The 27926-nt window shown below is 46.0% G+C and overlaps 1 protein-coding gene across 1 annotated transcript in view; it reads right to left on the bottom strand.

Moving 5' to 3' along the window:
- The window catches only part of LOC115460651 (oocyte zinc finger protein XlCOF6-like), a 493082-nt gene that overhangs the window by 453489 nt on the left and 11667 nt on the right, over window positions 1-27926 (bottom strand). Inside the window, exon 3 of the mRNA XM_030190417.1 lies at window positions 24854-24911. Coding sequence (XP_030046277.1) covers window positions 24854-24911 — 58 coding nt within the window. The remainder of the gene's footprint in view (window positions 1-24853; window positions 24912-27926) is intronic.

The raw sequence follows: 27926 nt of genomic DNA, 5'->3' as shown, positions 1-27926 counted from the left end.
ATCTTTCAGCTCCTATTTCCTTTGCATCTTGTGCCACATGGGGAGGGGGGGCACCAACTGATAGTCTGCAGGGGGGCGCCAGAGACCCTAGGCACGGCCCTGTTGACAGGACCCTGGTTATCGTATCCCGACAGGAGGAGCAGGAGGGAGAAAACTCCGGCACCAGTACATAAGTAATGCCGCACTGGGAAAAGACCAAAGGTCCATCGAGCCCAGCATCCTGTCCATGACAACGGCCAATCCAGGCCAAGGGCACCTGGCAAGCTTCCCAAACGTACACTGCTGCTCTTTTTCGCAGTCTTCTGCATTGCCTTCCCCTGCAGCTGCTTTTCCCCTCAGGCTGCGCATATGCGACCTGAGAGAAAAAGCAGCCGCAGGGGAAGGCCACGTGGAAGAAGCTGGAGGACGAACTCTTCTGCTTGCGGGGCCTTGGGATCCCCACCAGGCGGTAGCAGTGATTGGGCAGGGTGGGGCGGCAGCAGCGATCGGGGGTGCCAGGATGGCAGCGGTGGCAGCAGCAAGAGCGATCGGGGTGACGATGTTGATCCTGGGGGGCCCGGTGGTGGCCTTTTCCCGGGCCCGGCTCAGTCTCTCTGCGGCCTTGATCACCACCAGCACTATGGTGGCGGGGGGGTGGGGTGGTATTCGCTTTAAACCTCTTGTTTGTGAATGCATGTTATTTGAAGTGTATTGTTGGCATATTGCCAACTTGTGTCTTTAATAAAATTATTGAACTATAAAGATAACACAATGGTTGCAAATGTAATTATTGAACTTTTAACACAGTTAATACTGTTTGTTCAATGATGACATATATATATCTTTAAAAAAAAACCTGATGGTGTGCCTTGGCAGTTTCTGCACCTTGTCAGTCTGCTGAGACATGAAACAGGTTGAAAATCACGGTTACAAGATAGTTTTCTTATAATATGGCTTGTTAGTTAATTAGTCTTATACATAAGTACATAAGTATTGCCCTACTGGGAAAGACCAAAGGTCCATCAAGCCCAGCATCCTGTTTCCAACAGTGGCCAATCCAGGTCACAAATACCTGGCAAGATCCCCAAAAAAGGTACAAAACATTCTATACTGCTTATCCCAGAAATAGTGGATTTTCCCCAAGTCCATTTAATAATGGTCTGTGGACTTTTCCTTTAGGAAGCCGTCCAAACCTTTTTTAAACTCCGCTAAGCTAACTGCCTTTACCACATTCTCTGGCAACGAATTCCACGATATTCTAAATGAGGTCCCACCAGAGTCTTATACAGGGACATCATCACCTCCTTTTTCCTACTGGCCATTCCTCTCCTTATGCACCCAAGCAGCCTTCTAACTTTCACCGTCGCCTTTTCTACCTGTTTGGCCACCTTAAGATCATCACATACGATCACACCCAAGTCCCGCTTCTCTTTCATGCACAAAACTTCTTCACCCCTTAAATTGTACTATTCTCTCGGGGTATTGCAATGCAAATGCGTGACCCTGCATTTTCTACCATGAAATCTTAGTTGCCAAATTCCAGACCATTCATCTAACTTCACTAGGTTCTTCCTCGTATTATCCACACCATCAGAGGTATCGTCTGCAAAGAGACAAACCTTACCAGACAGCCCTTCAGCAATATCATTACAAAAATGTCAAAAAGAACAAGCCCAAAATCCAAACCTTGTGGCACACCACTGGTAACCTCTTTTTCCTCAGAATGAGCTCCATTTACTACTACCCTCTGTCGCTTTCCATTCAACCCAGTCAATCACTTTAGGGCCCACATCGAGGACACTCAGTTTATTTATTAGTCATTTACGCAGAGCCATGTCAAAGGCCTTGCTAAAATCTAAATACACCGCATCAATTTATTTATTTATTAGCACTCTCATACTAGATGACGACAGATAAAGACCTGTACGGTCCATCCAGTCTGCTTAACAAGATAAACTCGTATGTGCTTCTTTATATGTATCTCTGACCTTGATTTGTCCTTGCCATGTTCAGGTCATAAACGGTAGAACTCTGCCCAGCACTGGTTTTGCTTCAGAATTACCGGTGTTGCCACCCAATCTCCGCTAAGCTTCTGTTGATCCATTCCTTCTGAACAGAATTTTTGAATTCTATTACCGTTTTCACCTCCACCACCTCCCGCGGGAGGGCTTTCCAAGTATCCACCACTCTTTCTGTGAAAAAATACTTTCTGACATTTTTCCTGAGTCTGCCTCGATCAAACTCTCTGGTCATCCAGTCAAAAAAATTTATCAGATTTATCTGATAAGACCTGCCTCTAATGAAAATGTTTTTAGAAGTGTTTCCATTCATTTCTTTACAACAGAGGTCTGACGTAGCAGCCTTTATTCCCAACCTCTTCCTTACTTCTGCTTTTGTGGAGAGGGATCACATCTACTCTTCTTCAGCCCTCCGGGACCACTCCCAACTCTAGAGAAGCATTGAAAAGGTCAGCCAGCTGAGCCTCCAGAACTTCCCCAGGTTCCTTCAGTACCCTCTGATGGATGCCACCTGGCCCTGTCTCTTTCTCCACTTTTAGTTTATGTAACCCACAAGGAGATGACTCTGCTGTAGAACTTCCCCAGGTTCCTTCAGTACCCTCTGATGGATGCCACCAGTTGTTATTGTTGGTTGTCATTTTAGTGTGGATTCCTGAGAAACAGGGTGGGATAACCTCCGGCCTACTGGAGATTTCTCCAGCCCCAGCCTGCACCCAGCTCATCAGATGTAATTTTCCTGTAGATTCTGGTAGCGGTACCTATCCAGAAGAGCTTAGATGGCATCCTGAACTGATTTAAGTGGGACAAGGGTTTCATTTAGCCAACTCCTCATGAACACAGTCCTCTAAAAATCATTCAGAGTGTACCACCCCTCCATTCCTATTTGTGTTTGTCTTCTACAGTCCTGCTCCTGGTCCTTCAGCTGTGAACACAACAGAAATATTTGTTAAGCAATCCCGCCTTATCTTTATCATCTTCTACATATTTCTCCTCTTCACTTTTGAGTCTCACAATGCCACTTTTGCACTTCCTCCTATCACTAACATATCTAAAAAATGTCTTGTCCCCCCCATTTTGCCGTATTGGCTATTTTTTCTTCAATTTGCAACTTTGCTTTCCTGACTACTCTTCCAGTTTCTCTTAGCTTTTCCAGATATCGTTGCCTGTCTTCCTCTTTCTGTGATCTCTTGTAGTTTATAAAGGTTAACCTCTTTTTCCTTACCCTTTCAGCTACTACTTTTCCTCTTACCTTTTACTGTCCTTACAAAAGGGTTTGTTGTCCTTACAATAGCTCCTTTCAGCTTTGCCTACTGATTTCCAACTTCTTCTAGATGTTCCCATCGAGACAACAATTCCTTGATGTAATCCCACATCTGAACAAAGTTTGTTTTTTCTCAGCAACCAATCTTTCTTATCACAGACAAGTGACTAGTCACTAATGGAACTAAACCACCTCTCTATGAATCTCAAGAAACACTCAACTTGCATCATTAGGAACATACAAAGAACTCACTCAACCCTCCTACACTCACAACAATTGATTTAGTACATATAGAGGCGCATAATCGAAAGGGACGTCCAAATTTTGATCAGGACATCCTCGCAAAACGTCCCGATCCAGGGGCAGGGAAACCTGTATTTTCGAAACAAGATGGACGTTCATCTTTTGTTTCAATAATACGGTCAGGGACGCCCAAATCCTGAAATTTGGTCATCCTTAGAGATGGTTGTTTCTGATTTTTGGCGATAATCGAAACCAAGGACGTCCATCTCAGAAACCACCAAATGCAAGCCATTTGGTCATGGGAGGAGCCAGCATTTGTAGTGCACTGGTCCCCCTGACATGCCAGGACACCAACCGGGCACCCTAGGGGGCACTGCAGTGGACTTCATAAATTGCTCCCAGGAACTTAGCTCCCTTACCTTGTGTGCTGAGCCCCCTAAAATCCACTACCCACAACTGTACACCACTACCATAGCCATTACAGGTGAAGGGGGGCACCTAGATGTGGGTACAGTGGGTTTGTGGTGGGTTTTGGAGGGCTCGCTGTTTCCTCCACAAACGTAACAGGTAGGGGGGGATGGGCCTGGGTCCACCTGCCTGAAGTGCACTGTACCCACTAAAACTGCTCCAGGGACCTGCATATTGCAGTGATGGACCTGAGTATGACATCTGAGGCTGGCACGAAATATTTTGAAAGATGTTTTTTGAGGGTGGGAGGGGGTTAGTGAGCACTGGAGGAGTAAGGGGAGGTCATCCCCGATTCTCTCCGGTGGTCATCTGGTCATTTCGGGCACCTTTTTGTGCCTCGGTCATAAGAAAAACACGACCAGGTAAAGTCATCCAAGTGTTCATCAGGGACATCCTTGTTTCTTTCGATTATGGGTCAAGGACATCCTAGTGTTAGTCACGCCTTCACTACACCTCCGATACGCCCCTTGAACTTTAGCCGTCCCTGCGATGGAAAGCAGTTCGTGACGTCCAAAATCGGCTTTCGATTATACCGATTTGGACGACCCTGTGAGAACGACCATCTTCCGATTTATGTCGAAAGATGGGCGTCCTTCTCTTTCGAAAATGAGCCCAATAATGTAACAAATCTAATACATATTGTAAGCCACATTTAAACAATGTATACTGGAAAATGTGGGCTAAAAATGCAGAAATAAAATAAAAATAAAAAATAAGTCTAGAACCTTCACTTTTGAAAGATCCCTCTCCACACTATCATAATATTAAACTACACCACTAAATGCAGTCACAAACTGTGGACAGACCAAGGCATAATTACGACGCAGTGCTGCCACCCTCGGAATAATCTTGCTGGACCCAAATCCCATGCTGTTGATACTTCGGGTCCCCCAAGCAGCGATAGGCCTTTAAGAATGGCCACTTTATGAATTCAGGATCTTAAAAAATCACAACTCTTGCACATTAGACTGAGTGTTGTAAAGATCCCATATTTATGCACTGCTTCCCCCACTGGGGGTTCAAACGAAGCACGTTGGGAGCCATTCCTCGGAGAAGCCGCACAGCTCTGGGTCCTTCAACGACTCAGGCAAAGCAGTAAGTCTTAAGTTTCTATGTCTAGAGTGATTTTTAGGTCATCCAGTTTAAATTCTGTTTATATAAGTACATAAGTATTGACTCACTGGGACAGACCAAAGGTCCAACAAGCCCAGCATCCTGTTTCCAACAGTGGCCAATCCAGGTCACAAATACCTGTCAAGATCCCAGAAAACAATATATTTTATGTTGCTTATCGCAGAAATAAGCAGTGGATTTTCCCAAGTCAATTTAATAATGGTCTATGCTCAAGCTTTCTCTGCAATTCCTTCAGCTGTTGCCGCACGGGGACAAAGACGTACTCGGCAGTTAGATGCAATGCCTCATCCTTGGACTCCTTTAGGGCCAAAAAGGGGTGGCATGTTTGAGGGGCTAGGAGAAGTAAGACAGTGGCTGGTCTTCCTTCTGTGTTGCCAAAGGCCTACAATGTGGAGCAGTGGGCTCTCTCCATGGGGTGTCAACTCCACCTTATCTACTATGTAACCTTGTGAGTGCCAATCAATGGGTTCTAGAGGTGGTGAAGCCATTTCTGGTATTGCCCTGCAATTTGGCTCTCCAGAAAGGGGCAGTTTCTTGCTAAGGATGTACAAAGAATCAAAGCGGTGCAAAGAAAAGCTACGAGAATGGTATGGGATTTGCGTTACAAGACGTATGAGGAGAGACTTGCTGACCTGAACATGTATACCCTGGAGGAAAGGAGAAACAGGGGTGATATGATACAGATGTTCAAATATTTGAAAGGTATTAATCCGCAAACAAACCTTTTCCGGAGATACGAAGGCGGTAGAACGCGAGGACATGAAATGAGATTGAAGGGGGGCAGACTCAAGAAAAATGTCAGGAAGTATTTCTTCACGGAGAGAGTGGTGGATGCTTGGAATGCCCTCCCGCGGGAGGTGGTGAAGATGAAAACGGTAACGTAATTCAAACATGCGTGGGATAAACATAAAGGAATCCTGTTCAGAAGCAATGGATCCTCAGGAGCTTAACCGAGATTGGATAGCAGAGCCGGTAGTGGGAGGCGGGGATAGTGCTGGGCAGACTTATACGGTCTGTGCCAGAGCCGGTGGTGGGAGGCAGGGCTGGTGGTTGGGAGGCGGGGATAGTGCTGGGCAGACTTATACGGTCTGTGCCAGAGCCGGTGGTTGGGAGGCGGGGCTGGTGGTTGAGAGGCGGGGATAGTGCTGAGCAGACTTATACGGTCTGTGCCCTGAAGAGCACAGGTACAAATCAAAGTAGGGTATACACAAAAAGTAGCACATATGAGTTATCTTGTTGGGCAGACTAGATGGACCGTGCAGGTCTTTTTCTACCGTCATCTACTATGTTACTATGTAGTTTGGGACGTACAGCAGCAGTTACTCCAGCTGAGGACCGCTACTCCACCTACTTTGTGGCTCATAAAAAGAGGGACATATTTCATACCATCTTGAATCTCAATGCCTTCCTCTGGGTCCTGCACTTTTGCATGAAGATCCTACAGTTGGCAATAGCATCGGTCAGGCTAGAGGAGTGTTGATCTCTCAGGAGTTGTCGGCCTTGTCATGCAGAGACACCTCTCTGTCCTTCTCGGCAGACTCGGTTTCTCTTTGTACAGAGCTTTCCTTTTTAGCTAAGGTGGTCTCTCCATTTCATTTCAACCAGTCTATTTCCTTTCTACCATTCTCAACCAGGGTGAAGGATAGTTCAGTGCAGATACTTCAAAACTGGGCGTTTGTAGAGACCTAATCTGCTACTTGGAAATCACTGACATCTTCAGGAAGTCAGACGTCATCCGCAATGTTCTGGATTAAAGCAGTGATTGAGTCAATATATCTTCAACTGCCTGGTGGTGCCGGAACAGCTCCGCACAAATTCTATGAGGCCACAGGCAGCCTCCTGGGTGGAGGCCAGAGTATAAATTCTCTGGTTTGATTTTTCGACTGTTCTGTGTCTAAAGATCTTAGCGTATTCAGTGAATGGTCTCTCTCAGGAGCAATGTCTCCAAATGGGTTAGTTTTACACAAGATGCAAACAAGTCCAACTGCAGAAGTAAAGCTGCAGGAAAGTCAGTTGGCTCAGCCACATTTTATCGGCATTAGAAGTATGAGACACACAATTAAAAACCACCTTTTATATCAACATACACGATAAAATCTGGTTAAGACAACTGCTTTATTTCTGCTCGTTCTTCAGTTTTACACAACAAACCAAAAAGTGGGAAATGAAAGAGGGTTAGGCAAACCACAGGTTCAACGAGCCACATTTATTCCGTAAAACATAAAATATCAAGACTCGACACAGCACCGTATTTCGGCTTACAGAATGCACTGTCAAAAAGAATGTAGCCATCCATACCTAATGCTTTCGTAGTGAAACAGTAGCAGTGCTGCTGCTACGTTCTGTTTGATAGTGCATTGTCTACAAATGCACGGTCTTTTTAAAGACCGCTTCGAAACTCCTAGTGTGTTTACATAATCTCATTCTCATTACTGCACCACCGGACTCCTGAGGCAGGTATGCTGTATGCCGAAATAGGGTGCCATGTCGAGTCTCGATATTTTATGTTTTATGGAATAAATGTGGCTTGTTTTAACCTGTGGTTTCTCTAGCCCTCTTTCATTTCCCACTTTTTGGTTTGTTGTATTCTTCGTGGGACTTTTTGTGTTCAGTGACTGTAATGAAACTCACTCCAGAGCGTGTGGACTATGCTCTCAGTCTCTCAAATTTACTGCTAATTTTCATTGTAATCTGCCAATGAGAACTTTCCTTTGGAGTTTGTAAGGCGTAACAGGGATAAACGACCTACCCAGTGTGAATCAATTGATGCTTTTTTAAATTCTTCTTTTCCCTAAAGGCTCTCCCACAGTCTGTACACTTGAATGGCTTCTCTCCCGTGTGGATCTTGAGGTGGTAATCCAACCCCGATTTTTCTGAAAATCTTTTACCACATTCCGTACATGGGAATGGTTTCTCTCCCGTATGGGACCTCTGATGGTATTTTAGCTTTGATATTATATAATAACTTTTATCACACTCTGTACATTGAAATCGTTTCTCCCTTGACTTAAATGGATCTTTGTGATTTGCTTGGTGTAAATCTAAGATATCTTTGCGACCGAACCTTTTCCCACATTCAGTACATGGAAAAGGTTTTTCCCCGGTGTGAATTCTCTGGTGTTTTATTAAGCTATCCCGGCGTGTGAAGCTTTTCATGCATTCAGTGCAAGAAAATGGTGTAATGTTTTTGTGACTTCTCTGATGTTTATACAGGGAATCCTTTCTCGTGTAATCTTTTCCACATTCAGAGCATGAGAACATTCTCTCACCAGTGTGGGTACTTTGGTGTAATATGAGATTACTCCTATACGTGAATCTTTTACTGCATTCAGTGCACGGAAAGGGTTTTTCTTTTTTGTGAATATTCTGATGTGTGATTAAGCAATCCTTGCGGGTGAAAGATTTACCACATTCAGAACACGAAAACAGTCTCTCTCCCGTGTGGATCCTTTGGTGCGCTATTAGATGACTCTTGCGTCTGAAGCTTTTGTTGCATTCACTGCAAGGAAAGGGTTTTTCTTTTTGGTGAATTATCTGGTGGTTTTTTAATACACGCTTTGAACTTAAACATTTCCCGCATTCAGCACATTGAAATGGTTTCTCGCCCCTGTGGATTTTCTTGTGTATTGTTAGGGAGTCCTTATGACTAAACTTTCTTTCACGTTTGGTACATTGAAAAGATCTAGAAGGCCTTTCTTTTGGGGTGGTCTTCTTTTCTGTGTGTGTTTCCAAGTGTCTCATTAGGTGATCTTCACGATTGAAACATTTGTCACACTCAGAACATGAAAAATGTCTCTTCTTTGTGTGTGTTTTCAGGTATGTGAAAGATTGCTCACGTTCTTTCTTCTCTTCTCTCTCGGTTTCCTCTCCAATCTCATCACCTAGTGGAGTTTTAAAAGACATTAGTCATGTACTTGTAGACATGTTTCTGCATTTCTGATCCTATAATTATTTATTTAGATTTTGCTCACACCTTTTTCAGTAGTAGCTCAAGGTGAGTTACAGTCAGGTACTCTGGAAATTTCTCTGTCCCAGGAGGGCTCACAATCTAAGTTTGTACCTGAGGCAATGGAGGGTTAAGTGACTTGCCCAAGATCACAAGGAGCAGCAGTGGGATTTGAACCGGCCACCTCTGGATTGCAAGACTGGTGCTCTAACCACTAGGCTACTCCTCCATTAGCAACATTCCATGTAGAAGCCTGCCCTTGCAGATCAGCAACGTGGCAGCGCAGGCTTCTGCTTCTGTGAGTCTGACGTCCTGCACGTCAGACTCACAGAAACAGAAGCCTGCGCGGCCACACTGCTGATCTGCAAGGGCAGGCTTCTGTTTCTCTGTCCCAGGAGGGCTCACAATCTAAGTTTGTACCTGAGGCAATGGAGGGTTAAGTGACTTGCCCAAGATCACAAGGAGCAGCAGTGGGATTTCAACCGGCCATCTCTGGATTGCAAGACTGGTGCTCTAACCAATAGGCCACTCCTCCAATCTATCAGTATTTAAATAAGCGACATTTACTCTATGTGCGCTGACGATTACCACCCGGTTAATGTGTGAGACCTTACCACAAAATCAATGGGTGGCAGTAAGGTCCAAAATGGACACGCACCAATTTTCATTTTGCCACACGTCCATTTTCGGCAGGTGCGCTGAAAAATTGAACTGCGCACATCCAATGCATGCAACCTACACCAGCGCAGGCCATTTTTCGGCCCACCTTAGTAAAAGGACCCCTGAGATTTTCACACACTGATACAGCCGCAAATCTCTGACCAATCGCTTGTGATTAAAACCCTTTAATGTCCAGTGTTCCCTTAATAAACCATATGGGAACAGATTGATGGGAACATTGGACACTTTTCTAGCTACAATGAAAATACTGCTGATAAGCTGCTTACGGGAGTTTTTAAATACGATTATATTTCTCCCTTCTTAGCAGCGTAATGTTGGTTTCCAGTCAGCTACTGGATCAAGTTGAAAATTCTTCTTTTGACACAAAGGGACGAATTCAGTAAATGGAGCTGAAAATTATGCGTCGGGGAAAATCAGCGATAAGCAGTATTCTCAAGAGGGCAGCCATCCTTAGCGTGGATTCCTGCACTCCACTTTGGACACGAGGTCTTACACCAACTGGAATGCAAGTTGGACGTGCAGTCCTCAAACTCTACAACACTGCGCCCATATTTTCAGAATGCCTCTGACCTGCCCATGCCCCTCCCATGGACACACCCTCTTTTGGGTCACACCCAGTGTTACAGAATAGCGCTGAGGCGGAGTTGTGGACAAATCTTAATTGGTGCCAATTAACATCGATAATTGATTTTTAGCACGCAATACGACTTGTTAACTAATTACGTTGCAGGGGCATCTCAGGATAAGACTGGCTGAATGCGTGTCGGGTTTTTGGCATATTTATTTGTTCAAGTCATGGACTAGCAGTGTGTCCCCAGGGGATCAGATTGACATGAGGATGGGGTGGTCATTTATAAAAACTGATTATTATATCTATTGAATCTAAGGCATATGTATACAAATTACTGTATGATCGTATGTTCTGGAGGTGTCCTCTCTTTGGAACTTGGAAAAATGAAAACCATAAGAAATCAGACCCATTGTCTGGTAAAAATATACATAAGTACATAAGTATTGCCACACTGGGACAGACCAAAGGTCCATCAAGCCCAGCATCCTGTTTCCATCAGTTGCCAATGCGGGTCACGAATAGCTGGCAAGATTCCGAAAAAGTTCAATACATTCTATGCTGCTTATCCCAGAAATAAGCAGTGGATTTTCCCCATGTCAATTTAATAGTGGTCTATGGACTTTTCCTTTAGGAAGCCGTCCAGACCTTTTTTTTAAACCCTGCTAAGCTAACAGCCTTTACCACATTCTCTGGCAACGAATTCCAGAGTTTAATTACACGTTGAGTGAAGAAAAAACTTCTCTGATTTGTATTAAATGTACTACTTTGTAGCTTCATCGCATGCCCCCTAGTCCTAGTATTTTTGGAAAGAGTAAACAAACGATTCACGTCCACCTGTTCCTCTCCACTCATTATTTTATAGATAATGCAATCCTTACCTAGAGACATCAGGGTCTCGTAATTCTCCTTCATCACCTCCCTCCAAAGCTCCTTTTGCCCTTCATCTAAATACTCCCACTCCTCCTGGGAGAAAGAGACAGTGATGTCCTCAAACGTCACCCGCATCTGAAACACAAACCAGAAACACACTCAGGGACACAGGGAGATACTCAGAATGCATTAGATTTCAGCTGGATTTATTCTCCTAACATGTTATCATGAAAAAGGGGAGACCAGGATCCCTCTCTTCCAGGAACCGCCAGACTTGTTCCTACTGGGAAAAAATAATAGCAGCAGATTACATAAAATCATAAAAACGACCATACTAATTACACCAAAAGTCCATCTAGCCCAGCATCCGGTTTCCAACAGTGGCCAAGTCAGGTCACAAGTAACTGGCAGGATCCCAAAACGTGGAAAGATTTCATGATACTGATCCGCAGATATTAGCAGTGGCTTCCCCAGGTCTTAATCATGGTTTATGGACTTTTCCTCCAGGAATTTGTCCAAATCTTTTTTTTTTAACCCCAGATATATCAACTGCCTTCACCACATTTTCTGGTAAGAAGTTCCAGAGCTTAACTATGGATTGAGTGGCAAAAAATGTTTCTTCTTCTATTTGTTTTCAATGTGCTACTTTTTAACTTCATTGATTGGGCGAGAAAACAGCGGAAAATGCAAGCTTCATCTACCGGCTCCTTCACCTTGCATAAGCCCCACCTGTGGCTGTGACCTCAGGCTCCGCCCTCAGCGCCGGCCCTCCTCTCCCGCTTGCCATGATGAACAAATGAACTCTCGGGGAATGAAATTTAAATTCAACAAAGGGGAGAAAGTGCTCTGCTTCGAACCGGACCCGACCAAGGCTAAATAAAGTGCTGTACGATGCTAAGGTGAGGAAGGTTAGGGCTCGCATCATAACTAGGGCCTACTTGCAGGACAGATACATCTCTCCCAGCAGCGTGCCCCCCTCCCTCTGTTTTTTTCCCCGTGTCCCCTCTCTCCGGAGTGACTTCTTGCTTCCTCTTCCTTACCCCTTGCTGGGTGGCTCTGTCTTATTTTTCTGTCGTTTTTGTGAGTTTCTCTTTCTCCTGAGTGGTGCCTTCCCCACTTCCCTCTTTCACTTATCTGGATATATCGTATATTAATTTGTGTACATTCTGCTTACTGTCTATTTTTTAAAATACTATACATACAATTTTCTAAAAAAACACCATATTAACTTTTCATCTCCCTCATACAAATCACTATTTTGCTACTGTCATGAATGTTAGAAGAATCACCCAAATAGTGCTTTAACCTTTAGCATGAGGAAAGGGAGTGCACAATATGGGATGTTGGGAATTTAGTGTGAAAACATTTCATGGAAGAACACTTTTCTCTACAGAGAAATTCATGTAGATTGCATTTTTTAAAAACAATTTTTTTCTGTATTTACCATCCTACCCTCTGTTAAATTTGGGATATTATAATGATGGAGCACTGCTGTTTTGTTCTAGCCACTCATAGGTATATAGCTGATAGAAAAAAAGTCAATCTGTGAGCACAAATATGTCAGAAGCATGGTCCTGTAAATCTGCTAGAAGACATCCATATAATAAAACTCACCCTCAATGTTCTGAGGACACCGACGTCACTGAAGCCAAACCACTGACGTCACTTCCTTCATGAAGGGTTCGTGGTGGTGAAGCCATCAAAATCACCAAGTCTCTGGACCCCGCCCTCGCGTCAAATGTGATGACGTCGAGGGCGGAGCAATGGCGTCACACATCGAGGGCGGAGCAATGGCGTCAGTAGCTTCAGAACGAAGAAGGTGATGAAGGTGCGTTGACGAGGTGCGGAGCAATGGCGTCAGTGGCTTCACAACGACGAAGGGGTAGGGGAGGAAAACCTTGCTAGCGCCCGTTTCATTTGCTCCAGAAACGGGCCTTTTTTACTAGTCTGTATATAATATATATACTGCTTTGATTGGAACCACAGAAAGGTGGTATATTAAGGCCCATCCCCCTATGTCAGAAGTACTTAATATCACTTTCCCAGGTTTATTTATTTATTCATACTTGTATCCCACAATTATCCAAAAATAAGTTTCAGTTCAATGTGGCTTACATTTAACAGAAATTACATTGATTCAATTGCATTTCCAAGGTCGTATGATGCTGTGTTTTACAGTGGTTGGCAAGATAACTATTAGTGCGTATGGAATAGTCATTGAGTTTCTTGAGAAGATGTGTCTTAATTCATTTCTGAAATGAAAAGATGTGTTACAGTTAGAGGCTGTGTTGTGTATTGTTGTTCCAGAATTTCCTGAAGAGGTAGGTCTTTAGGTCTTTTCTGAACTGGAGGTAGTTTGTGATGCTTCTTATGACTATGGGAATTGAGTTTCACCATTATGAACCCAGGTAGCTAAATCCCGCCTTGTAGGTGGATTTGTACAGTACGTTTTTGCAGTTGGGCAGGTAATATAGTAGGTAACCTGGGTTTGCATTTCTTGGTGACAGTTTGATCATGTCTAGCATGTAGTCCGGTGACATGCCAAACAGTATTTTGAAGATGATTGTGTTGGTTTTGAAAAATAGTTTGGCCTTGTTCAAGAGCCAATGTAGCATTATGAGTAGTGAGGTTGCTCTGTCATATTTCGACTTTTTGAATATCAGTCTCGCTGCTGTGTTTTGGACGGTCTGCAACGATCATAGTAGGTTTTCTTTGCAGCCTACATATGTAGGTTGAAAATATTCGCAATCATTTTCTTTCTCCGTGGGTGGGATCTGTGCTTCGATAGTTGGGTATCAATGTAGGGGAACCAGGGACTAACTGATATGATCTTAATTGTTGTCCAGTCCTTCAAAAGGTCAAGTAAGAATTGGACAGGTGGGATAAACTGTGTGTATCCTGGCAAGGGACAATAAAAATAGTAAAAAAGATGATCCCTCTCCAACTGTTGTATGCTCCATATTCTTCTGGCAGAGGAAAAGGTACCACTGGAAACAAAGAGAAAACCAAAAGGAATCCCACGTAAAATTAGAGTTTGAAAAAAAAAAAACATGCTCACTGTAGTGTATATAACACTGACCATATTTTTCAAATACTCTTGCTGAGTACCTTTAAGGGCCTTGAAGATCAGACGTAGCAATCTCCCTCTATGCACCTCCAAGGTTCACCCAAGGAGTATCCCTAACCATGCCCTCTCCGGAGGAAATCACACAACGTGACATCCGCCAACAGACCTTCTCCAGAGTAGCCCCCGCACTCTGGAATGCACTCAATCCATCAATCATAGTAACATAGTAGATGACGGCAGATACAGACGTGTACGGTCCATCCAGTCTGCCCAACAACATAAACTCATTACATAAGGTATGAGGTCATACTTCATATGTATACCTGATCTTGATTTGTCATTGCCATTTTCAGGGCACAGATGGTAGAAGTCTGCCCAGCACTATCCTTGTTCTAAAATTTCTGAAGCTCAATCTGTCCAGCTACAATCAGGGCACAGACCGTAGAAGTCTGCACAGCCTTGGCCTTGTTCTCCAACTTCTGAAGCTCAATCTCTCCAGCCATGATTATTGGTGTTGCCACCCAATCTCCACTAAGCTTCTTTGGATCCATTCCTTCTAAACGGGATTCTTTTTTTATATTACTGGAGTGAAAATTAAAGAGTTTTTATTTTACACTGCTCTCCGGTCTTTTCCTTCGCCAAAACCTTTCGTAGGTCATACACTTAGCCCATCATTTCATAGAATCCTTGGTTTGTGGGCCACACGGGAGACAGTGAGGAATGCTACAGGTCTGGCCTATTATGTACCAGCCTCTGGGATAACTTATATCCCCAACACACCCGGGGTCTGCTACACCTTCTTTCCACATATACAGGGACAAAGGCAGTTTAAGCACATTCTGATGTTGAGGGTCTCATTTCATGTTGTTCTCAATCCAGTGCTGCCGAGAGGGAGGGGCAGAAGGGGCAAGATTTCCCAGGCCCGGCCTCCAAGGGGGGCCCAGCGCTGAGCAACCGAGCAGACAGAAGGAAGGCTGCAATTCATTGGGTCTCTTCAACGTTATCGCGTTAATGCGTAACACATCGTTCTCCTCTTTGTACCGCTGTAGGTCCTCGTCCTTCTTCCTGCCTCACGCTCGTCCCGCCTCTGGCTCCTCCTGACTGTGACTATTTTCTGTGGATTTGCGGGCTGGCAGAGGGAAGACTCAGGCCAGGGTTAAAACGTTAACGCGAAGGATAACCCTGTCACGGTAGGCGGACAGCAAGAGTCAGACACAACTGGTTCAACTCCAAGGAGGACTGAGGACACTAGTAGTCTGCAGACGCTGAGGTAGGTAGGGACCAGGTCATCATGATGTGGGGTTCGGCGGGGAGGGGGCCCTTATGATTGTTTGCCCCGTGCCCAGTTTTCTGTCTCAGCGGCCCTGTCTCAGTTAACTGGTACATGGTGTGCAAGACATGGGATTTGGGGGAAAAGAAGGCAGGGATAGGCTTGTTTTACTGCTAGTAAAAAAAAAAAAAATCAAAATCAGGGCATGCTAGGAAGGTAAACGTCCAAGATGAAATAAATGACAGCTTCATGGAGCAGCTGAATCAGGAACCGACAAGAGGGGGAGCAAGTCCTCGAGTCTACCTCTACTTCAGGAAGCAGGTGGAAGCCTGTCTCTTCTCCCAAGCCTTGAATACGTAGGGTGACTGACTAGACACTCATTCTGCACCCACACACTGTAACTTAGATCAGTTCCCTATCGCTTGCTTAACTGTACAATGAATTTGCCTTGAGATTAGCCAACCATCAAATTATCCTGACTGACTCTGTACCACGCATCTTGTTCTCATCATATATCTGCTCTCGGACCCTCAGCTATATGGTAAGCCGTATTGTAGAAAATCTTTACCATCATATCTATGTTAGTTGAATGTTATATTAGTATTATGCTAACGTTGTATAATATCTCTGCTATTTGAAATCCAGTGCTGTCATATGAGTAAATTTTTTAATACTGTTTCACGGTAGTTCTATTATTAGGTTTCAATTTACTGTTTTCAAGTTTACCTTATTTATTGTATTTCAGTTTATTCTTAGTTATTTTACTATTGTTATGCTGTTGCTACTCTTTGGGATTCTGAGTGGAATCTTGATACTCTTTGGAATTCTGCATGGAATTACTACTACTACTACTACTTAACATTTCTAGAGCGCTACTAGGGTTACACAGTGCTGTACAGTTTAACAAAGAAGGATAGTCCATGCTCAAAGAGCTTACAATCTAAAGGACGAAATGTCAAGTTGGGGCAGTCTAGATTTCCTGAATAGAGGTATAGTGGTTAGGTGCCGAAGGCAACATTGAAGAGGTGGGCTTTGAGCAAGGATTTGAAGATGGGCAGGGAGGGGGCCTGGCGTATGGGAACAGGGAGTTTGTTCCAAGCATGGGGTGAGGCGAGGCAGAAAGGGCGGAGCCTGGAGTTGGCGGTGGTGGAGAAGGGTACTGAAAAGAGGGATTTGTCTTGAGAGCGGAGGTTACGGGCAGGAACGTAAGGGGAGATGAGGGTAGAGAGGTAAGGAGGGGCTGCAGATCGAGTGCATTTGTAGGTTAGTAGGAGAAGCTTGAACTGTATGCGGTACCTAATTGGAAGCCAGTGAAGTGACTTGAGGAGAGGGGTGATATGAGTATATCGGTTCAGGCGGAAGATAAGACGTGCAGCAGAGTTCTGAACAGATTGAAGGGGGGATAGATGACTAAGTGGGAGGCCAGTGAGGAGTAGGTTGCAGTAGTCAAGGCGAGAGGAAATGAGAGAGTGGATGAGAGTTCGGGTGGTGTGCTCAGAGAGGAAATGGCGAATTTTGCCAATGTTATAGAGGAAGAAGCGACAGGTCTTGGCTATCTGCTGGATATGCGCAGAGAAGGAGAGGGAGGAGTCGAAGATGACTCCGAGGTTGCGGGCAGATGAGATGGGGAGGATGAGGGTGTTGTCGACTGAAATAGAGAGTGGAGGGAGAGGAGAAGTGGGTTTGGGTGGGTTTGGGTGGGAAGAAGCTCTGTCTTGGCCAAGTTCAGTTTCAGGTGGCAGTTGGACATCCAGGCAGCAATGTCGGATAAGCAGGCTGATACTTTGGCCTGGGTTTCCGCAGTGATGTCTGGTGTGGAGAGATAAAGCTGGGTGTCATCGGCATAAAGATGATATTGGAAACCATGAGATGAGATCAGCGAGCCCAGGGAAGAGGTGCAGATTGAAAAAAGAAGGGGTCCGAGGACAGATCCTTGAGGAACTCCAACAGAGAGTGGGATGGGGGTGGAGGAAGAACCATGAGAATGTACTCTGAAGGTACGGTGGGAGAGATAAGAGGAAAACCAGGAGAGGACAGAGCCCTGGAACTCAAATGAGGACAGTGGCAAGAAGTAAATTGTGATTGACAGCGTCAAAAGCGGCGGATTTGTTGTGCTGTTTGGAACTGAATTTGGAAAAAAGAAAAAGATAAATATCAGATACAGCTGGGTTATCGATTGATTCTTTGCGATTCTGTATGGAATCTTGCTACTCTTTGGAGTTTACTTGTGACCTGGATTTACCACTGTTGGAAGCAGGATACTGGGCTAGATGGACTATCGGTATGACACAACCACGCTTATTTTCAAAACAGAAGGATGCCCATCTTTCCACACAAATCGGGAGATGGGCGTCCTCCCAGGGGCGCCCAAATTGGCATAATCGAAAGCCGATTTTGGCCTTCCTCAACTGCTTTCCGTCGCGGGAATGACCAAAGTTCCCAGGGGCGTGTCGGAAGCATAGCGAAGGAGGGACAGGGGTGTGCTTAACACATGGGCGTCCTCGGCCGATAATAGAAAAAAGAAGGGCATCCCTGATGAGCACTTGGCCGACTTTACGTGGTCCATTTTTTCTTGCGACCAAGCCTCAAGGTAAGGGAGCTATGCACCTGGGAGCAATATGTGAAGGGGGACCAGTGCACTACAAATGCTGGCTCCTTCCACGACCAAAGGGCTTGGATTTGAACGTTTTTGAGATACACGTCTTTGGTTTCCATTATCGCTGAAAACCGAGGTCGACCATCTCTAAGGTCAACCTAAATGTTGAGATTTGGGCGTCCCCGACCGTATTATTGAAACGAAAGATGGACGTCCATTTTGTTTCGATAATACGGGTTTCCCCGCCCCCTTCGTGGCGCCATCCTTAGAGATGGCGCCCTTAAATTTTTTTGTTAACATGGATTTACTGCGGGTCCCCATCTCTGTGTCATTCTCTACTTGCTAAACTTCCCTGTGCCTTCTCGGAAGCAGATTGTAATTGCATAGCTAAGCTACGAAAGTTAGAACTGCTATTGATGTGGTCCTATTTGAACATAAGAATAGCCACATGGAGGGGCATAATCGAATGGGGATGTCCAAATTGCGATTTGAACATCGTTGCAAAACAGCAAAATTTAGGGGCGGGGAAACCCATATTTTCAAAACAAGATAAGACGTCCATCTTTTGTTTTTGAAAATACCGTCAGGGACGTCCAAATCCTTAAATTTGGTCGTCCCTAGACTTGGTCGTTTCTGATTTTCGGCGATAATCTAAACCGAGGACGCCCATCTCAGAAACGACCAAATGCAAGCCCCTTGGTCATGGAAAGAGCCAGCATTCGAAGTGAACTGGTCCTACTGACATGCCAGGACACCAACCGGGCACCCTAGAGGGCACTGCAGTAGACTTCATAAATTGCTCCCAGGTACATAGCTCCCTTATCTTGTGTGCTGAGCCCCCCCAAAACCCACTCCCCACATCTGTACACCACTACCATAGCCCTTATGGGTGAAGGGGGTCACCTAGATGTGGGTACAGTGGGTTTCTGGTGGGTTTTGGAGGGCTCTCTGTTTCCTCCACAAACATACCAGGTAGGGGGGGATGGGCCTGGGTCCGTCTGGCTGAAGTGCACTGCAGTACCCACTAAAACTGCTTCAGGGACCTGCATACTGCTGTCGACCTGAGTATGACATCTGAGGCTGGCACGACATATTTTGAAAGATGTTTTTTGAGGGTGGGAGGGGGTTAGTGACCACTGGGGGAGTAACGGGAGGTCATCGCCGATTCTCTCCGGTGGTCATCTGGTTATTTCGGGCACCTTTTTGTGCCTTAGTGTTGCCACCCCTCTCGGCTGGACTGTAGTGATGTGCTCCCAGATACCTGATGGTTGTAGTCGTGGCGAATATCCAGGGAACACACACTCACAGCCGAGGGAGTGGAACAAATAAACTAACCTCGTCCTTTACTCCCAAAGAATAAAGGAGGAAAAGAAGCTAAATTTAGGATTTGTTCCTGAAATGGAAGGACCAAACTTTCAGATTTGCAAATTATCTCTTTCTTTATTGAATACAAATGCAAGCAAATTTTCATTGAAATAAACTCAAATTCACAATTAGTGTGAAGCTTAGTAGAACTGCAATAACATATTCAACATTCAAATGCAGAACTATATGTATACCCTTAACTTTTTCTGTTTCACCTAAAAAGGCAGAAAAGAACCTTTTCAGATAAGTATTTAAATTGTCTTTTATCAAAATCAGATATTTGTAGTTATTCTCTTTCTTGATGTAGAAATTGGTCTCTTTGTGTGTACTATTGGTGTGGTTTTTTTTTCAGGGATCTCATGGATTTTTAATATCTGACGGTCTGTTCCTTTGTTTTCCCTTAAAATGTTGTGAAAAAATAATATAATTCTTTCAACACCCTTGGCAATGTCACTTAGCTGTGGTTGAATTTATTTAGGTGATGTCTTTCTTGCGTTGGAGCTCAGCCGGAACCCTTCAGAGGATAATTCACCCATCTCTTCTCCCTAAACCTCACTTATAAAGAAAATAACTGGGTACAAAACCTTACAACTTCCTGGGCTTGTCCACTCTTGTGACTATTAACCAATTCTCAATACTGTGGCCAAACTCTCTAATTGAAATAAAATAAGTTACAGGAGTGCTCACTTCAAAGCCTATTTCTCACTGTTGTTTCCCTAGTCTAAAATGATCCAGCAGGATTCAACATTCCATATTCAAATGATGTTTCAACATTTCATCTCACAAGCCCCACTCAAATACATAACATTACTCTGCATAGCTATCAGATCAATCTGGAGCAACAGCAATCATACCAAAGCCGTGCTTAAGCTGCCACCTCAAACCTTGCATTGAACTACTCAGGACATGTGCACAAAACACACTTTCCACACAGACACTGCCTGCTAGCAACTTTCTTCAAATCACAGATTCACAGTCAGTCTTCCCCTCTGTCCCGCTTTAAAACCATTTTAGGGTGAGAGAGGCTTTGATTTGTGGTGGGAATTTGTACTAAATGAGAAAGCCTTTAAGGGTGTCAGGAAATAGTGTGAAAAATTCCCACCACAAATCAAAGCCTCTCTCACTCTAAAATGGTAGGCAGCCATGTGCTCTTAGTACCTTTGCATACAGACTCTCATTCCACCTTCCTTGACCTTAAATTCCCTTAGAACTTAGCCATTCCATGCACTGCCTGCAGAGACATACCTTTGTTCCACTCCAAACCAGACTAAATTTGGTTTAAAATTTCTCACAGCTTTCTATTATTAGTACAGCTCTCTCACCCAAAACACATCAATTTTCCCCGCATGAATTCAGCAATACAGCCATGAAAAAGGCAGTCTGTCCATCTACGTACTCACTTTTAAGCTCTAATCATCTCATTCTCAGGACCAAGGCTCACCTTCACTCACTTGCACTATCAAAGTACCCTTTTTCAATGTCACATTTCACTTTAAACTCTTAAAATATACTTGTATTTCTTACATTTCACACAGACACACCATACGTTTTTTCTCCCAGTCCTTCCCTGCTCTTTCTCTGCCTGGTGCAGTGTTGCCAGGTGGAAAATTTTTTTCCCACCCAAACCAGCCTAAATCCAGCCCAAAACCCGCCCAAACTCAAACCCCGCCCCTGACACCCCCACCCCGCGTCATCACCCCCGTCCCCGCCGTCATCAACCCCGCCCCCGCCGTCATCAGCCCCGTCACCGGCCCCACCTCCCTCGTCATCGGCCCTGCCTCCCCCATCATCGACCCCACCCAGAACGTCACTAACCCCGCCCAAAATGTCACTAACCCCGCCCCCCACGGCCGAAAAAAACGCCTGAAAACCGCCCAAAAGAAAAAAAAGAAGCCCAAAAAACCGCAACCCGCCCAATTGGGCGGTAAAACCGCCCACCTGGCAACACTGGCCTGGTGGCAACTCACCCCCCCCCCCCCCCTAGAGGAAGGACCATCTCTGACATCACTCAAACAATCAGCTTGTCAGCTCTGATCTGTTTTGAATCTTCCTCCTCCTTAGAAGTTACTGCAAAACTTCCTATACACAGAATCTCCAGGTCAAATTTTAACCTGACTTAAAACAGCAAGAAACATTTTATAGTACAATCCCTACTTAATCATGGTTTATTTCTTGAAACATAAAACCATATTTAAGAAACATCTCACACTTTCTTCACCTAACTCTATTAATAATTCACAAAATAACTTTAAACCTTTTCCAGCCAGCAGCATCCACCAAAACCCTGGAACAGCCCCAGGAAATAAACATTTAATATATGTTACCATATATTACATTAGTCGTAAGAAAAACAGGTCTGGGTGAAAACGTCCAAGTGTTCGTCAGGGACGTCCTTGTTTTTTTCCGTTATGGGTCAAGGACTCCAAGAGTTAGGCATGCCCAAGCCCCGCCTTCGCTACGCCTCCCACGCGCCCCCTTGAACTTTGGCCGTCCTTGCGATGGAGTGCAGTTGGGGACGTCCTAAATCAGGTTTCAATTACACTGATTTGGATGTCCCTGAGAGAAAATGAGCCCAATTATGACCGTCTCGTTTGGGCGCGTGCTGCATGTGTGTACAGCCTACCGCAGCTTAGTAAAAGGACCCCTTAGAGAGAAACCAGCAAGAGGAAACCTGACCACACCTTCCTGCCTACTGATCCAGTTCTTCTTTCCTTTACTGCAAGTACTCACTTCTGGGTGGAAGACAATTTTCAGCTAAATAAATTTACCCAAATTGCTCTCGGCCTTGTCTGTATTCTTTCAGAGGCTCCAAAGAAATGCCAGTATCATTTAATGCTACCTGGATTCATTTGCAAAGCAACATTACTCTTAAATCATCCTAAATTTATACCCTGGGTATATCATCTGAAACATCTCACTCTTTGGCCTGGTGCGCTTATGTTCTTAAATTCGTATAGTTACTTTCACTCTGTATTTAAAAAATGCATTCAAGATTAATTTTAAAATATAACTGTTTCCAAAGTGTAGAAAGGAAGGGGAGAGGGAGAGTGGAAGGAAGCAGAAAGAGGGAACTTCCTGGAGTAGCTGGTGTGTGAGGGGAGGAGAATGAGGAAGAAGAGCCTGAGGGGCTACAGCAGGGAATGGATTGAGCAGTGCCAGGCTCATTTCTTCTTGTGTGTGTGTGGCATTGCCTGGCACTGCATCCCCTGCTGCCCTCCTCCTGCCAGTCTCCTACCTGCTCAGCACAAACCCCAAGAGCCATCCTCCTGTCCTTGTTTTAGCGGATGCCAGGGATCAGCTTCTTTCCTCCTTATTTCAGAGGCGGGAAGGTCTGCAGTTGGAACAAAGGAAAAGAGACTGAGAGACCACCCCCAGCCCCTGTGGAGGGATCCCAGTGTATGAGAGGGGCTGTGCTAATGGCATGCTGGGTTATATTACAGATCCATTTCAGGGAATCACTACAGAAGAGGCCAATGTACTGTGTGGCACATTTTTACCCCTGACTGGTCTATGCAGAGAACAGAAAGCAGACTCAGTGTCCCGAAATGTAAAAAATAAGAAATACATAGTGTGTATGAGTTACAATTCTACCTTCTCTGTGGGAGTATCAGAGTGCACTCTGGGAGCTGTAGTCCTTCCTAGGAGAGATTACTGAGTGGGCGTGTTACAGTGCACTCTGGGAGCTGTAGTCCTTCCTAGGAGGGATTACTGTGTGGGAGTGTCACAGTGCACTCTGGGAGCTGTAGTCCTTTCTAGAGAGTATTACTATGTGGGAATATCCAGTGCACTCTGGGAGCTGTAGTCCTTCCTAGGAGGCATTAATATGTGGGAATGTCCAGTGCACACTGGGAACTGTAGTCCTTACTAGGACGGATTACTGTGTGGGAGTGTCAGAGTGCGCTCTGGGAGCTGTAGGCCTTCCTAGGAAGAATTACTGAGTGGGAGTGTCACAGTGCACTCTGGGAGCTGTAGTCCTTCCTAGGAGAGATTACTGAGTGGGAGTCTTGCACTCTGGGAGCTGTAGTCCTTCCTAGGAGACATTACTGTGTGGGAGTTTCACAGTGCACACTGGGAGCTGTAGTTCTTCCTAGGAGGAATTACTGTGTGACAGTGCTGTGGGAGTTGTAGTCCTCTGTGTCACAGTGCACTCTGGGAACTGTAGTCCTTCTCAGCAAGGAGTACTGTGTGTGTGTGTGTGTGTGTGTGTGTGTGTGTGTGTGTCACAGTGCACTCTGAGAGCTGTAGTTCTTCCTAGAAGGGATTACTGTGTGGGCATCTCACAGTGCACTCTGGGAGCTGTAGTCCTTCCTAGGAGGGATTACTGAGTGGGAGTTTCCCAGTGCACACTGGGAGCTGTAGTTCTTCCTAGGAGGAATTACTGTGTGACAGTGTCACAGTGCACTGTGGGAGTTGTAGTTCTTTGTGTCACAGTGCACTCTGGGAACTGTAGTCCTCAGCAAGGACTACTGTGTGTGTGTCACAGTGCACTCTGGGAGGTGTAGTTCTTCCTAGGAGGGATTACTGTGTGGCCATCTCACAGTGCACTCTGGGAGCTGTAGTCCTTCCTAGGAGGGATTACTGTGTGGGAATGTCACACTGCACTCTGGGAGCTGTAGTCCTTCCTAGGAGGGATTACTGTGTGGGAGTGTCACAGTGCACTCTGGGAGCTGTAGTCCTTTCTAGAGAGTATTACTATGTGGGAATATCCAGTGCACTCTGGGAGCTGTAGTCCTTCCTAGGAGGCATTAATATGTGGGAATGTCCAGTGCACACTGGGAACTGTAGTCCTTACTAGGACGGATTACTGTGTGGGAGTGTCAGAGTGCACTCTGGGAGCTGTAGGCCTTCCTAGGAAGGATTACTGAGTGGGAGTGTCACAGTGCACTCTGGGAGCTGTAGTCCTTCCTAGGAGGGATTACTGTGTATGAATGTTACTATTGCAGAATAGGGTACTGCTGAGGACTTGGGCGTGTGTGTCGAATAACCTCTGTTTATGCGCCACTCTGGCAGTGCTGGGAAACTCCACAGAGGGGGCTGTACATCCTGCCCCACAGAATTTAAGGAAGGCTCTGGCATCTCATCAGGGCCTTCACAATGTGGTCTTCAGCCTTGCAAAGTATTCCTGGTCTCCTCTGTTACTATTTTGTTCCAGCTCCTGCTTTGTTCCTGTTTCTGATGTAGCTCCAGCCCTAGCCCTGCCTTGCCTCCAAGTTCCTTCCAAGCTGCAGCCCTGACTTGCCTCTGAGTTCAGGGCCGTCGAGAGACTGAGGCAGGTCTGAGGCAGAGTCACCGCCAGGCCTACCCCTCCCCCAAGATCACCACTGCCTCCCCTCCCAAGGATTGTAACTGTCACCACCCCCCCCCCCCCGCCCAACTGTAAATACCTTGGCTGGCGGGGATCCTAAGACCCTGCCAGCAGAAAAATCTTCCTCCAGCGCTGGTCTTTATCAACCTGCAGTTGCGCTTTCTCTCAGGTCGCGTATTCTCGGTTTCAAAACCAAGCGTGCACGGCCTGAGGAGAAAATCAGCTGCTTGGAAGGCAATGCAGCAGACTGTGAAGAAGACCAGCACTGGAGAAAGAGGAAGATCTGTTCTGCTGGCAGCCCCCCCCCCCCCCCCCCCACCGCCAGCCTGCTGTGTCTGCTTCTCCGGGTCCTCTCCAGTCTGCAAAGGGGGGCCTGGCACCAGAGTTTTCTCTCTCCTGCTCCTGTCAGGATGTGATCACCCGGGTTCCACCAGGAGCAGGAGAGAGAGATAGAGACCTCGGTGCTGGGCCCTCCTTGGAGGCCTGGGCCCGGAGAATTTTGCCCCCCCCCTGCCCCCCCTCTCAACGGCCTGTCTGAGTTGCTGCCAAGCTCCAGCCCTGCCTTGTTGGCTTGGACTCTTGTTCCTGCCCTGACTAATCCTGTCTTGTCTAGACCTTGCTTTCCTTTTGCTTTGTCCTTGTCTTTGAAAGCTCATTAGATTAAAATTCCTGCAGCTACTGTGGCTTGTAAGACAGTGATCTGGTCCCTGCTTCATATCCTTATGTAAGGGGGTTAAAAATTTAAGTGCTCACCTCAGCAGCTCCACCGCCCAGACAGCATTGGTGCCGGCATGGGGGTGGAACCGCGGGTACCCGTGAACCGAGAAGTGCTCCCATGCCGATAAGGGAGGGCTTTGAGATCACGGGACCTGGGCTCCGCTACTGGGCCCCAGAGCAGTGGCGTACCAAGGGAAGGGCGGTGGGGGCAGTGTGGGGGGAGCAGTCCGCCCCGGGTGTCAGCAGATGGGAGGGTGCTCCGTTGGCGCCGCAGTCCCCACCTGCCCACCAGCTCCGTCGACAGACGACCCTCTTCTCCTACCACCCAGCCGGCACCCAGCCTTAAAAAAAAATCAGTGAAGCGCCTCGCGTCTGCTCTGCTGTAAAAAGAGCAAATCGCCTCGTCGTGTCGGCCCTTCCCTCACCGTGTCCTGGTCTCGTGGAAATAGGAAGTTACATCAGAGGGCGGGACACGGTGAGGGAAGGACTGACGCGACGAGGTGATTTGCTTCATTTGCAGCAAAGCAGACGCGAGGCGCTTCACTGATTTTTTTTTAAGGCTGGGTGCCGGGTGGCAGGAGAAGAGGGTCGTTTGTAGACGGAGCTGGTGGGCAGCTGGGAACTGGGTTGGGCTCAGATGGGAGAAGGGGCCTGGAGTTGGAACTGAGGTCTGAGAAGGGGGCAGGTGGGAGAATGGGTCTGGGACTGAAAAGGGAAAGGAACTGGGACTTGATATACCGCCTTTCTGAGGTTTTTCCAACTACATTCAAAGTGGTTTACATATATTCAGGTACTTATTTTGTACCAGGGGCAATGGAGGGTTAAGTGACTTGCCCAGAGTCACAAGGAGCTGCAGTGGGAATCGAACCCAGTTCCCCAGGATCAGAGTCCGCTGCACTAACCACTAGGCTACTCCTCCACTCATTCCACCAATAAGAGCCAACCTCATCAGTGATGTCACAATGGCTTGATTGCCCGATACTTGGCTCACTTCTGATATTGTGATGTCATAAGGGAAAGGGAAATGGGACTTGATATACCTCATTTCTGAGGTTTTTGCAACTACGTTCAAAGCGGTTTACATATATTCAGGTACTTATTTTGTACCAGGGGCAATGGAGGGTTATGTGACTTGCCCAGAGTCACAAGGAGCTGCAGTGGGAATCGGAGGGCCTAATGCAAGGCGTGTGGATGAAGGGCACTGGAACTGGGGACTGAAAAGGAGGGTAGGTGGGATAAGGGGGCTAGTACTGGAACTGGGGGCTGAAAAGGGGAAGGGGCTGAAACTGTGGAGACTGGGGGCTGAAAAGGGGACAGGGAGAAGTGGCTAGGGCTGAAGCTTGGGACTGGTGGGAGAAAAGGGCTGGGGCTGAAACTGGGGACTGGTGGGATAGTGGGGCTGAAACTGGGGGCAGAGAGAGAGCGAGAGAGAGGGGACAGATCCTGGATGGAAGGGAAACGAAAGGGAGGGCAGACCCTGGATGGAAGGGGGAGCGAGAGGGAGGGCAGACCCTGGATGGCTGGGAGAGGGAGGGCAAATGGTGGATTGAAGGGGCAGAGAGAAAGGGCAGGCAGTGAATGGAAGGGATAGAAAGGGCAGACTGGATGGAAGGGGGAGAGAGGGCAGACGGGCAGATGGTGGATGGAAGGGGGAGAGATAGAGGGCAGATTTAGATGGAAGGGGCAGGGAGAGAGAGCAGACATTGGATGGAGGGGACAGCAGAGACGGCAGACACTGGATGGCAGAGAGAGAGCGAAGACAGATGCTGGATGGAAGGAAGACAGTGAAAAGAAGATGAGGAAAGCAGAAACCAGAGACATTTTTATTTATTAATTTGTAAAGTGGTGATTGGTATTTGTTAGTTTTTTCAAATTTACATCTGCTGTCTTTATATTTTGCACAGTACTAGGGGACATTTTCTGTTTCTGTGGTGTTGCATTGTATGCAGAGTCTGGCATCGGGGGTTCAGTTTAATTTTTGTCTAAATAGAAAGTTTATGATTACTTATTCTATAGTGGATTAGGGTGTATCTGTGTTTGTGAAAAAGACATGGCTTTCAGTTGGCATTGACTGTGCAGGATCTACGATCTGTACTATTCTGTCTGGTTTCGTTTTACAATAGGTGAATTGATGTTCTAGTGCTCACTGTAGTGTTTAAGATGCTTTCCTTTTCCTTGTGTGACTCGTACAAATTACTGCTTATGGTATGCTAGAATTGCTCTATAGGTCCTGAGCGTTTTGTATTCTCGGTATGCCTAGTACTGGATTTTGGAGGGGGTGTTAAAAAGTGACCAGCCCCGGGTGTCAACTACCCTAGGAAGCTGTAGATCTGATGCTGTGGCTCAGTTGCAGGGGAAAGGTTTCCAGCATGCATCAGTCACGTTTGCCCCTGGCTGAATTTTTAGAAGTCCCTACAGCTTTATTATGGCTCTGG

The sequence above is a fragment of the Microcaecilia unicolor genome, chromosome 1 (assembly GCF_901765095.1).
Source record: "Microcaecilia unicolor chromosome 1, aMicUni1.1, whole genome shotgun sequence".
Lineage (NCBI taxonomy): Eukaryota > Metazoa > Chordata > Amphibia > Gymnophiona > Siphonopidae > Microcaecilia > Microcaecilia unicolor.
Note: the sequence above shows the minus strand (reverse complement) of the source record. Positions and strands in the feature narration are given on the sequence as shown.